We start from the raw sequence: 13,282 nt of genomic DNA on the forward strand, positions 1-13,282 counted from the left end.
ACTTTAGAATATAGAAACCATAAGGATTACTCTTTTAGAAAGATGAATTTTATTTCACTAATTTCTAAAATTTTTTGCCATAACCTCCTTTGTATGGCTGATCATTTTTTAAATTTCTAACTAATTAAAAGTGCACCAAAAGTATTGAAATTATCCTAAAGTAAACATTTGTCCATTTAATTAAAACAAACATTATAAAAACTTGACATTAATAAATTAACCATTCACCTAAGATAGAGAAAGGTTGGTTTTACTAAAGAAGAGAGGGGAATGCCTTTTTGTAATGAGGCTTAACATTATAAAGAAGACATAAAGCATAAAAACCATTTAAAACCATAAAAATCCATAAAATAAATAAAAGAAAAGAAGAATCACTAACTTACTAATGACTTTGATAGCTTTCCTTTGGCTTGATGGTTTGAGGGTTCAACTCTTGTTTGAACAAGAGTGGCCAACAATCTTTGGAAGAGGGAAATGTCAAAAACTAGTGAATTATTAATGAATTCACAGTTCTTGGCTTGGGTGGAGTAGAGTAACAGTGCATAAACACTATTAAGTTTCAACAAAGGGGAGGACTTCTATTTATAGGACAAAGTGAGTCTCTAACCAAGCCAACTGATTCTAGAATTTTCCAGATCAGTTTGGTCAATTTTTGACCATTTTTTGGTCAGTTTTGGTCACTTTTTGGATCTAGTTGAAACAGGAGAGAGGAGAGATGAAAATATCTCATTATTTGGGAGTTTAAAACTCATTCAAGCATATGAAATAGGCGCCCTCTTCATGAGGAGAATTCCCCATGCAGAGGTGTCAAAAATGCATCATTACTTTTAAATATCTCCCTTTTTTAACTATTAGTCTTGTCCTTATTCAACTCTTCATCTTATGTGAGTATTTACTTCTAAATATCTCCCTTTTTTTAACTATTAGCCTTGTCCTTATTCAACTCTTCATTTTATGTGAGTATTTACTTCTAAATATCTCCCCCTTTTTTAACTATTAGCCTTGTCCTTATTCAACTCTTCATCTTATGTGAGCATTTACTCATTTTTGGGTAATTTCTTTTACAAATTGGATTTATCTCCTCCCCACACATGGATTGATCCTATTGGCCCACAGGAACCTTAATTGGACCATAATCTAAATTTTTTTGAAAATCTAGACCCTTGAGCTAAGGTCCTTTATACCTAATTCCAATTAATTCCAATTGCATATTGAAAAGTTCTTTTTGAATTTCTGTTTCAGGGGAATTCATTTTAATAAGATGAGATATTTTTCTATCCAAAAATGTTAAAAATCTGAATATTCTCTCTCTAGAATATTTTCTCTCTCTAGGCTAAAATAGTTAGAAACAAGATCTTTTATATTTCTAAAGAGGGATTTGATTACACGGGAAGATGTTGAACATCTTGAGAGGCTGAGGAGGAATCTTACAGTGACACCAAGTATGAAGCAAAGTAAGGCCACTTTCGAAGAGCATCGTCTATCACGCGTGAGGACTTCGTGAGTCCTAAGTAGTGTTAGACTAAAAGCTTGCATGGCGGGCCATACTGGCTCTTTTTCAAGCACTGTGGAAAGTTGAAACCGATGGCTTGACCCATTAAACTAGGGAAGAGAGTTTGAGAATCACACGGCAGTGCACAAGGATCTCTCCCTCTAATAAGTACGCAGGCAGTCTATGAAGGTCTCCAAAGCTCGCATATTATTGCAGTTGGTCTACTCAAGACGCTGTATTCCGTCATGACTACAGAAAATGTGCAGGTTTTGACGACATGGCCGAGCATGTTCGGCACGCGAGTTCTAATTGCCCTCACGGAGAAGGGTGTCCTGTACGAGTCCCACGAACAGGATCTCTTGAACAAGAGCCCCCTACTCCTCTCCTCCAACCCCGTCCATAAGAAAATCCCTGTGTTGATCCACAATGGGAAGCCCATCTGTGAGTCCCTCATCATCGTCCAGTATATCGACGAGACTTGGCCATTGGAAGACAAGTGTCTCGTCCCCAAGGATCCATACCAACGAGCTGTGGCGCGCTTCTGGGCCGACTATGTGGATAAAAAGGTAAGCATCGCTCTACATCTACCTCGTCTGTGATTGTGCTTAAGAATTGCCTGGACAGCAACCTTTAACGCTGGTTGGATCTCGGGGTTGCATTTCGTGGTACACATTCTGATATTTAATCTCTCCTATTCTGATGAATGTTTCAGTGCTACTTGGCGGGCACTCGAATCCTTATGAACCCACAGGAAGAGGAAGCCAAGAAGGATTTCACAGACATCCTCATGACCCTGGACTCTGCTCTGCGCGATGTGGGGGATGGGAAACCTTACTTCGGAGGAGATAGCATAGGTCTGGTGGACATTGCCTTCGCTCCTTTCATTTCATTCTTCATGGTATATGAAGTGGTAGGCAATTTCAAATTTCCGGAGGACGAGCAATGTCCTCATCTGAACGCATGGATCAAACGCGTGGTGGAGTATCCATCCGTCAAGAAAATCTTGCCCCCTCCAGAAAAAGTTTTGGAATTCGTCCAGTCCAAGATCAAAGAGATGGAGGCTCTTAAAAAATAGAAGGCAAAATTACTAGTTCTGACTTCTAATTGAAGGGGGCCGCCTTGAAGGGAAGCGAAAATAGATCACAAAATATTGTTGGGTGTGGAGATATTTATCGTTTTGGGGGTATATTTCTCATGTACCTACGGGAATTTTAGTTTTTCCAATATGACTTTCTTTACATACGTCATATTGGTTTCTGTAATGTTGCTTTCATAATAATACCAAGACATAAATCATGTACTTTGCTATTTACTAGTTTACACAACTAAATAAATGGCTTTTTGGTGTGTGTAAAGGATTTGGAGAAGGCTCTTAATGTCTTGAATATCAAAGGAACAATCAATAAAACATTGTCAAAAATTTTCATTGTTGAAGGTTCTTGGATTTGATTGATGTTTCTAAATAAGATTGCCTCTATTATATAATACTACTCTCTTTTTTTAAAAGACAAATTTTTATTAAGTGAGGCTCTTTCTAGTTGCATCTTGAAGGGTCTTGAGAATGGGATCGTGCAATGCAAAAGGAGGCTTCTTATTGAGATATAATCAAATTAATTTCAAAATGATTCTATTATTCGCAAATAGTAAGGGTGAAAGATTGTGCATGCATGCTTTTCTAGCATGCAAAAACAATTTGTCAAGGTCAATGAAGAAAATTGTTTTTCAACACCTTGACAAAAACTGTAGGTTGAAATTATAACAACCAAACTTTATAACTTTAGTTTTTTTAGAAGTACAATGTGCAATGAACATAATAAGAACAAGAATTAGAGCGTACATAGAAAATTAGAGAAGAAAAAAAATGTCTTTTTATACTCAAGTATTACAAATGATGGCTTTGTCCACCTTTCTATAGATTGAGATCAAAGAGAATGGGATACTTAATGCCCTATAATAGCGGTCCAATTAACTTGCTCGACCTTGCCATCAATCTAATTGAATAATTCTTCAACGCCATTCTCGTATGATTACCAATACTCCTCCTTTGTAGGACAATGACGAACCGTTGCATGATGTAGCAAACCCAAATCAAATTCATCAGACTTATATGGACCCAAACGAGCAGAGAAAAGTCCACAAAAGAAAAGTTCATGGAAGAAATACTTACCATCCAAGCTCGTAGTGCTCGCTTCCATGTACTCCTAAGGTGTGAAGTCCCTTTGCTCTTGCCTTCCGCTACTAGTCCCACTTGTGTGGCTCCTTGTGGTGCATTTTTTAGCATGCTTCCAATCCAAGTCCTTCACATGGGGAGCTTTGGTCTTCCTTCCCACACTACTTAGGCCGACAATGTTTCAACATATCGCACATGTGATGTAGCATGTACTTTGTGTCAAACTCATGAACTTCATGCATGCGGTACTCATCTTGCAAGTCTTGAGGACATACTCCTTTATGTCTTGAGGCTCCTTTCACAACATGTCTATAATATCTTTTTTGAACACAAGTGTTGCCATATACATAGGCAGTGATGTGTGTGAACACACTTAGGACCGCCGGGGTACTTTTTCCCTCTTTAGGAGGTTTTTTTCCCCGGCTTGTATATATGCTCATCATTCTAGGGCTAACTTATCTTTTGTACATTGACACAATCTAATACATTGTGTGTTGTGTGCATTCTTGCTTCTTCTTCTCCAAGCTTTGTGTGCTTTCCTGCAACCCTAATTCCAACAATTGGTATCAGAGTAGGCATCGGCTCCCAGGGCTACACTGTTAGTACCCTCCGACTCACGTTCTCCGATTGAGGTGAGCTTTCACGAGCGCTTGCAGGTCCCTATACTTTGCAAATATGCCCGAAGGGCTTTGCGTTCTCAGAAATTGTATCTGAGGTCGTTTCGGGCTCCGTTTTTGCATTTCAAGTTCTGCACAAGTGTGTTCGTCATTTTGTGCAGAAATTTTGACAGTGCAGTTTTCTGCAAAATAGGCACACATTCTATTGTGGGTCGTGCTACATAGCACAAGTTGTTTTCTGTTCAGTCTTTGCTTCATTACAGGTAGCTTTTGCATCAGTTTCAGTCAGTGGCCATGGCTAATAACAGCAATGATGTATTTCGCATGTTGTCTGCTGTGCTGCTGCTGGATGAAGACAGCAACTACCCACTTTGGGCATACATGATGCAGCATGTTTTGGTTGCAAAAGGAGTGTGGAACATTGTGCAGGGTATGGATGTACGTCCAGGTTCTTTGGATGTAGGATCTGTTGAGGATATTGCAGGTTCTAGTAGCTCTACTGTTGCTGCTGTTTTACCCACTGCTGAACAAGCTCATTGGGATGGTAAAGATGCACAGGCTCATGCCTTGATTGCACTTTCTGTCAAACGTAACATCACCCCACATATTCGTTCAGCTAAAACAACAAAACAGGCTTGGGATATTCTAGCTGGTTTGTATGCAGGTCGTAACGAGACAAAAATCTCTTACCTGCATAAAGAGCTGGAATCGAAGATTATGCAGGAAGATGATGACATTAATGTTTTTCTTGCTAAGATTAAAGATCTCAAGGAACAGTTGATTTCTGCAGGTGAGATTATTCCTGATCATTCTCTTGTGCAAACTGTTCTTGATGCTTTACCAGAGTCATATCAGACTTTTGCTTCCACGTGGAGACTTGTTACTGAGGACAGACCTGATGTGGTCAAGTATGATCCTTTAGTCAAGCTCTTGCAAGAAGTGCAGTCCAGGCAAAACAGGGCCAGGCAGCGTGCAGTTGATCAAGCATTTATTGCTACCTAGCAGAGAAGAACTGGTAAGGCAGCCCCTCTTCCATTGTTTCTTCTCCTACTAGTAGGTATGCAACTTCTTCTCCTTCCACAGGTACCAACAATAAGTCTGAGAAGGCTTTTGATAAAGGCAAGAAAAAGACCAGGTGTAACTATTGTAAGGCAACTGATCATGTCATTAAGAATTGCCCTAAGCTAAAGGCTAAAGAGGCAAAGAAGAAAGAGTTAAATGCAGCCACAATAGCGGATGCTTCTACAAATGCAGATTCTGTAAATGTTGTACAGGATACAGAATGGGCGTTTAGCGTGTATTGCTAGTATTACCCATCTGTACATGATGCATGTTTGGCAGCTTCTGTTGACTCTCATGTATGGTATTTTGACAGTGGTGCTACAAAGCACATTACCTCGCATCGTGATATGTTCACTTCTCTTGAGGTTGTCCCTAATGGGAATACTGTCACATGTGCCAATAATGCTTCTTACCCAGTGAAGGGTATTGGTAAAATTATGCTTACTGCTGCAAATGGCAGCGCTTTCACACTTTCAGATGCTTTGTATGTGCCAGGGATAAAGAAGAATCTATTGTCTGTCTTTGTACTTGCTAGACTTGGACTTGTAGTCAAATTTGTGGATGACAGATATACTGTTCATGATTTGACTTCTGGTGATACGATTATTGTATCTGGCACCTTGTTTCGTGGGCTGTATAGGCTCAATTCTTATGACAAGTGTGTGGAAGATTCAGCAAATGCAGTTTTTGATAAAAAGGCAGTTTCAGATGCAAAACTATGGCATGCTCGTTTTGGTCATTTGAACTTTGCTAGTTTGCTGCGTTTGCAGAAATTTGATATGGTTGCTTCATTGCCCCCTCTTGAGGCACCATTGAAACATGTTTGTGAAGGCTGTATTTTGGGCAAAATGCAGCGTTTTGCGTTTCCAAAGGATGGTTCTGTGCGGGCCACTCGCAAATTGCAACTTGTACATAGTGATGTATGTGGGCCTATGCAAACTCCGTCATTTGGTAAACACTTGTACTTCGTGACTTTCATTGATGATTACTCAAGGCATGCATGGGTATATCCACTGAAGGCAAAGTCCAAAGTGTTTTTGTGCTTCAAACAGTTTTTGCTTATGGTTGAAAATGTATCCAATTATAATGTGGGCACCCTCCGTTCTGATCGAGGGGGGGAGTACATGATGTCGAAAGAGTTTGATGCATTTCTGGCTAGTCACCAATGTACAGTGCCGTATACTCCTCAGCAAAATGGTATTGCTGAGAGGAAAAACAGGTCACCTATGGAGATGGCACGATGTACGGTCAAGAGCCAAGCTTTGCCACATGCATTTTGGCTTGAGGCTGTCATGTGTGCTGCATATGTACTCAACAGGTGTCCCACTAAGGCCTTGCAGTCTATTACTCCATACGAAGCTTGGCATGGCAGGAAGCCTTCTATTGGTCACTTGCATGTCTTTGGTTGCTTGGCCTATGCTTTAGTGCCTGTGCAACAACACAGAAAATTGGATGATAAGGCTGTCAAATGCACTTTTGTTGGTTACAGTGCTGAGAGCAAGGGTTACAGATTGTATCATCCACAGTCAAAGCATATCTTGATTAGTCGAGATGTTGTTTTTGTGGAAGATGCTGTGCAGCCTCTGTTATAATATACCAAAGAGACAGGTGTGAGCTCACGGGATGTATTTGATACATTGGTGAGAATTCAAATGTAAGTCCTAATGAGGCAAATATTCAGCCTATCCAGATTTCAAACGACATCATAGATCAGCCTATTTCTGATGCAGATTTACAGGATATAATTCATGAGGATAGGGCTGAAAATGAGCAGGCTAGAGGTATGCCTAAATGGCTGGTGCAAACCTTGCGTGATAGTAAAATTGATGCACCTATGTCTAGTCGTACTCGTTCAGGTTTTCAGCATGTCTCTTATGCATCAGATTGTTATGCTTTGGCTGTGTCTAGTATGTGTGAAGAGGAAGAACCTCTTTCATTTGATGAGGCACAAAAATCAAAAAATTGATCGGCTGCAATGCAAAGTGAATATGATGCTATAATGAAGAATGGTACATGGTCTTTGTGTGATTTGCCTATTGGTAAGAAGGCCATTGGATGTAAGTGGGTTTTTAAGTTGAAACGAAAGCCAGATGGCAGTGTTGATCGCTATAAAGCTAGACTTGTTACAAAGGGTTATGCTCAAGAAAAGGGCATTGATTTTGATGAGACCTTTGCTCCCACTTGTCGTATGACTACCATTCGTAGCATTTGTGCATTGGCAGCTCATAATGGTTGGAATGTACATCAGTTGGACATAAAAACTACGTTCTTGAATGGAGATTTGCATGAGGAGGTGTATGTATCGCAGCCTCGTGGTTTTGTTCAAAGAGGGAAGAAAAACAAAGTGTGCAGGTTGAAAAAGGCTTTATATGGTTTAAAGCAAGCTCCATGAGCTTGGTATGAAAAGATACATGCATGTTTGACTGCACATGGTTTTCAAAATAGTCCAACAGAAAGCACTTTGTATGTTAAACGTGTGGATGATGTACATCTAATCATTGCTCTCTATGTCGATGACATGCTGCTCACAGGACCAAATAAGAGTCATATTGCTGATTTTAAGGCTGATTTGAATGCTTCTTTTGAGATGTCAAATTTGGGGCATTTGCATCATTATTTGGGGATACAATTTAAGCAGTGTGATGGAGGTATTGCTTTGTGTCAGACAAAGTATATTGAGACATTGTTGCGGAGATTTGGCCTTGAAGACTGCAAGCCTATTGCTACTCCAATCGAGACAGGTTTGAAGTTTTGAAGTTGAGTCTTCATGATGCTGGAGATTTGATGTCACACTCTATCAGACAGCTGTTGGTTGCCTCATTTATGTTTGCATTACGAGGCTGGACATTCAGTTTGCAGTCTCACAGGTAAGCAAGTTTATGCATAGCCCTGGGTCTCAGCATTGGAATGCAGTTAGACGCATCTTTCGCTACTTGAGTGACACCATACATCTTGGGTTGTTTTATCCCAAGGGGGATCGTTGCCGCCAGATTTACATGTTTTTTCGGACTCAGATTGGGCTGGTTGCTATAACACAAGAGTGTCCACAAGTGGTTTTTGTTTCATGCTCGGTAGCTCATACATATCTTGGTTGAGCAAGAAGCAACCTACTGTGGCCACTTCTAGTTATGAAGCTGAGTACAGGGCAGCATTCATAGCTACGGTTGAGTGTGTGTGGCTCAGACGGCTTATGGCTGATTTGGGTGTTCAGTCTGCCACCTCTATCTACACTGACAGTCAGAGCGCATTGGCAGTTGCGAGAAACCCAGGTGGGGTTTTTTAATTATCCCTTGAACACACGTGTTATGGGTAATTTCTGTATAGTGACCCCCCCAATTAGTTGTCTCATCTACATAATTACCATCGATCCCTTGTCATCCTCAATGATCTGGTAGTTTTCATCGATATCATACACATAAACCTCGATAATATGCTGCCAGAAGTGGCTAGAAGGGTCTGGTGTGCACACCAGAGCATTACCAAATGTTTAAGGGATACTAGATGCTGACATGGTGTATGTGGGAGGAGGTATGTGCACTCTCTCCATCTGTTGTCTTGGGCATGCAGACTCATCCACATTAGCATCACCCTTGCAACGCCTGTACTGCATCTTATGAGATCTAGGCATGTGTGGTATGCCGAGGGGTGAACAATGTACCAAAAGGGGTGGAGCACTCAAAGGAACACATAGAGTGTGTAGTCTCATCCACATCCTGCTCACCTTGTCCATAGTAGCCCTTCTACTTTTCCTTTCCTAGCCACCGATGCCCGTTTGAAGTGGTCAATGACTCTGATTTCATTGTTGAGAGATGAGGTTCCCCAACATATAGATTTTGTCTAAAGGATGGAGAAAGTTGGCTCGATATGGTGCCACGATGCATGATGGAGTGCAACCTGTCGAATGTGACAAGACTCATGCTGGCTATAAACTCTTGCATCTCTTTACCACTCATTTTTTAGAATCATTAATGGCTGAATTTTCGTTGCAAAATATGTATACATATGATGTCAAGGAGGGGACAAAAGAAGCCTCAAGTGGTAATATTGAAAGTGTATGTAATCACTAGGGTCAAGGGGGGAAAAAAGGAAGCACTTGGATTAATGAGGGGTTGCTTGGGCCACACTCCAACAAAATATGGTGTGATTTTTAATACAAACCAGTCCTTTTCTTAAGGCAACTCACGAATTTTTGTAAAAGGGAAGGTTGCATGAAGATATTCTATTCTAGGAAGAAAGTGATCTCATAAGCCTAAAAAGTAGCGATTACTATTTTTGTAATAACATTTGAATCCAAGCTCGGATTGGAGACATTTTTAGTGGGTTGAAAATTTGGGATTGAGTTCTACAACTCTCTAGAAGAAGTTGGGGACGAATTTGATCAGATATAGGGTCAAAAATCCAATTTCGATGATCTGTCCTCCTTTCCAGGCACTTTTGTAGGAGCTCCAATGCATGCTTGCATGAAGACAATCGATGGTCTTGCTTCCTCCCCTTCTACCACTCTTGTACAAACAAGCAAGGAAAGAATCTTTTCAGCCACCATCGATGCAACGTATGGTGGTGAATTCTTCATGAAAGCTATGGATTTGATTGATTGCATGATTGCAAAGCCGCAATTTCCCTTGCACATGAGGAGAATCTACACAAAGCGATGGTAGCATGGAGATGTGGATCATGTCTCTCTCCTTACCTTAGCCTTAAATCTTCTCCTCAAGCTATATAAGAAGTGCACACGATGAGAAGAAAAAAAATTCATTGCTTAGATCAAGATTATGCCAGTTTGGTGATAGACTTGTGAAAGATGTTCTTGATGTTTGTGTAGAAGAAGATTATGTTCATCTCTTGATTGGAGATAGTGTCCTCTTTCATACATATTCCTCATTGATGTTGTGAATTGAATCTCTCAAAGATCTATTGTAAATTTCTCTTCATCTTGGTGTAGTTGTGTTGCTTCAAACAAGAGCCTTAACTAGATTCCCGTATTATCCTAATTACCTTATTCTCTTCTTGGGAAATTTCTCTTGGAACATTGTATCTTGTTTTGTTTGGTCTTTTATGAGAGATATGGTTTAGCCCTATGGGTATTTTATACAAATATCTCACTTGATTATGAGGTGAATGTTATGGAGATCCTTTTCATATCGCTTGTTGTGATAACCTCAAGGCAGTAAGGTGTTTGGTTAATGTTTTGGTAAGCAGATTTTCTTTATTTGCATCCATAAGGATTGTGGATTGTGAGGTGTGGTTATCCTTTAGGTGCCGGGTGTTTGTGAGGTAGATTATTCTCCATCATTAGTGGTGCTTTCATTGAGAGTTTAGGCCAGTTGTGTGTGGATTGGTCGTGTTGGGGAGTGGTATCCGTCCCTTGCACACTCAAGCCATTTTGAAGCCATGAGTTACTAGCCTTTCTTGGGCTATGAAGGAGAAGATGCTGAAAGCTTGATCCAAAGAATCAATTGGATGGCCTATGATAGAGGCCGAGACACCAATGAAGACTGCCTATGCATGTTGGACATGCTATTGATGGGATCTGCCCATTTGTGGTGGGAAGGAATTGCTAAAGATGAACAAGATACATGGCCACAAGCCATGAATGTTTTCTGACATCAATATGGAAGACAAACAATGGTGGAAGTATTATGACGTGCGTTGTTTTGGGGTTGTTGGCAACCTCCTCTTGGGTGCCAATTTTTTGCTTTTTTTTTGTTTCCAAATATGCACTTCTTAGTTTCTTATAAGCATGATAAGGCCCTAGCATGCTTTGTAAGTGCAAAAAACAACCATATACGATCTTAAAGACTATTACACTATAAAAAAATCAAATTGGGATAACACAGAGAGAGAGAGAGAGAGAGCCCTACATCATCGAGCATTTATCCCAATCACACCAAGATCTCTGCAACTCATTAAGAAGGAAAAACTCTTTTTGAAACATAATTTCAAACTCTACCCAAGTACTCAAAAGTTTGGTGCTCTCAGCCAAACTCATCCACCATCTCTATACCTTGTCTAGCATGACAAGCTAGCCTCTACGAGCCTCACCTCCTCTAGGGCCCTGCTTCAAGTTGTGGATATCCGACCTTTTCTGCAGAAAGATGTTCACCAAGTCCTATTTGCTTTATTTCTCCTCTCCCCCCCCCCAAAGTTCAACAGCTTGAGGTCCTTGTTGAGGAGATTAGCAATCGTGTGGACTGCTTCACAAGCACTTTGGCCCGCAATCCTACTCAAGGCACTACTTCCTCGGTAGAAGGAAAATGCACCCTCTTTTGTGCAGATCTCGAGACAACAACATTCTATACGGGAGTAGCACAACTAGGTCCTAAATGGGATTGAATACTCCTAAGCATGGAAAACCTCTCGGTCTGTTTTCTGTCCAATGTGCTAGTCCTTGCAAACAACAAGGCTATTGACCCCCTTGAGATATCCATCTCATCCTATAATTCCATAACCATGGGTCGATTATCATCTCCATAAGCATCCTCATCATTGCCAAGATCATCCTTAAAGTAGTTCTTGTCAGTGTGGTCATCTCGTAAGGGCTTCTTGTCTACTAACTCTGTGTTGTCTATCAATAAGGATGGATCTATGGGGTCATCTACAGACAGGGAAACATCAGCAACTACGTCAATGGGAACATCCATGGTCCCTCACGAGCTAGAAGGAGATCGCATCTTCTTGTACGCTTACATACATTTACATAAGCTTTTATTTTGCACAAATATAAATTGTTGACCGATGTTATAATCTTCCATGTTGAATTGATCTTTGCTCACTTGTGTGCTCGAAGTTTGAGAGAGAGAGAGTTCTTTAATGTGTGCTCTATCCAATTCGATCGAGAGAGAGAGAGAGAGAGAGAGAGAGAGAGAGAGAGAGAGAGAGTTCTAATTTAATGTGTGAGCTCAATCCTATTCGGGTCAAGTGAGGGAGAGAGAGAAAATGAGTACTTTGATATTGTATGTATCTGTGTGAGACAGAGATAAGTATTGTAATAATGAGAGAGATATAGAGATAGAGAGAATTGTTGTTCCAAAGCACATACATGCTAGAATGACAGAGAGAGCTATGACTTTTTAATCGTTTAAAATATCAGTTGAACGTTGCTTATGTGATGCTCGTCATTGTTTAAGCGACACCCTGAGACACATGTCTTTTAAGTGATACCCAATCAGCGGTGTCACATATGGCAAACTATACATGCCCAAAAGGAGTGCAAAAAAGATAGATCTATACAATTCAAAAAAGGTGCATAACATGCTAGCTAAACTGGTGTCCAATCTATGAGCTAGCTTCAATGGGGAGGCTCAGGTATTGCCACAAATAAGGATATATAAACTTATTGAAACCTCCAATTGGCATATGGTATGAAGACTTACCAAAACCACAGCTCTCCATTAATCTACATTTTCGGTGTCTTGCTCAATGCACTCAATCAAGGCATAAGTTCCATACTTGAATGCATAACGCTTCTGTAGCTCAGTAGCCTAGAAATCTAACCACCCTCTCCTGCATACATGAAAACAAAATATAATAACAAAAACATACAACTATACACTAGTTGATATACAAACGAGAGGTTACATAAATCATGGATACTTACAAAATACTCATAAAATGAGTCCCATCCACCGTGCCTAAGGTGCAAGCTCCCCACGCTCTCTAGTCGCCTCGCCGCCACTGCTTCCTCTTAATGCACATATCGTCGAGGGTTTTCTTCATGCTTCCTCACCCATTTCTCTTAGTTAGAAAACCAAGGCTTTTCTCCCACTGTTTCTCGGGGGGGGGGGGGGGGGGGGGTCACTAATAAATATTTAAGTGTAGCACATGGATTCAATAGAAGAATCCCTTTTTTACACATTTTTTACACAAGGAAGGGTACCATTTAAAGGGGTATTCACAAGTTGAATAGAAAAAGGGTATGTTTTATTCATGAAAAATTCATAG

At 40.4% G+C, this 13,282-nt stretch overlaps 1 protein-coding gene across 1 annotated transcript; it reads left to right on the forward strand.

The window, feature by feature from the left end:
* Positions 1 to 1,659: 1,659 nt before the first annotated feature.
* LOC147609891 (putative glutathione S-transferase parC) lies at positions 1,660 to 2,792 on the forward strand. Its single transcript, XM_086786800.1, has 2 exons — positions 1,660 to 2,058; positions 2,205 to 2,792. Exons 1-2 carry the CDS (start codon positions 1,738 to 1,740, stop codon positions 2,565 to 2,567), a joined length of 684 nt encoding a protein of 227 aa, XP_086642926.1. The 5' UTR covers positions 1,660 to 1,737; the 3' UTR covers positions 2,568 to 2,792.
* The last annotated feature ends 10,490 nt before the right edge of the window (positions 2,793 to 13,282 follow it).

The sequence above is a fragment of the Cibotium barometz genome, chromosome 50 (genome assembly GCF_041138505.1).
Source record: "Cibotium barometz isolate CiBa-2024 chromosome 50, ASM4113850v1, whole genome shotgun sequence".
Lineage (NCBI taxonomy): Eukaryota > Viridiplantae > Streptophyta > Polypodiopsida > Cyatheales > Cibotiaceae > Cibotium > Cibotium barometz.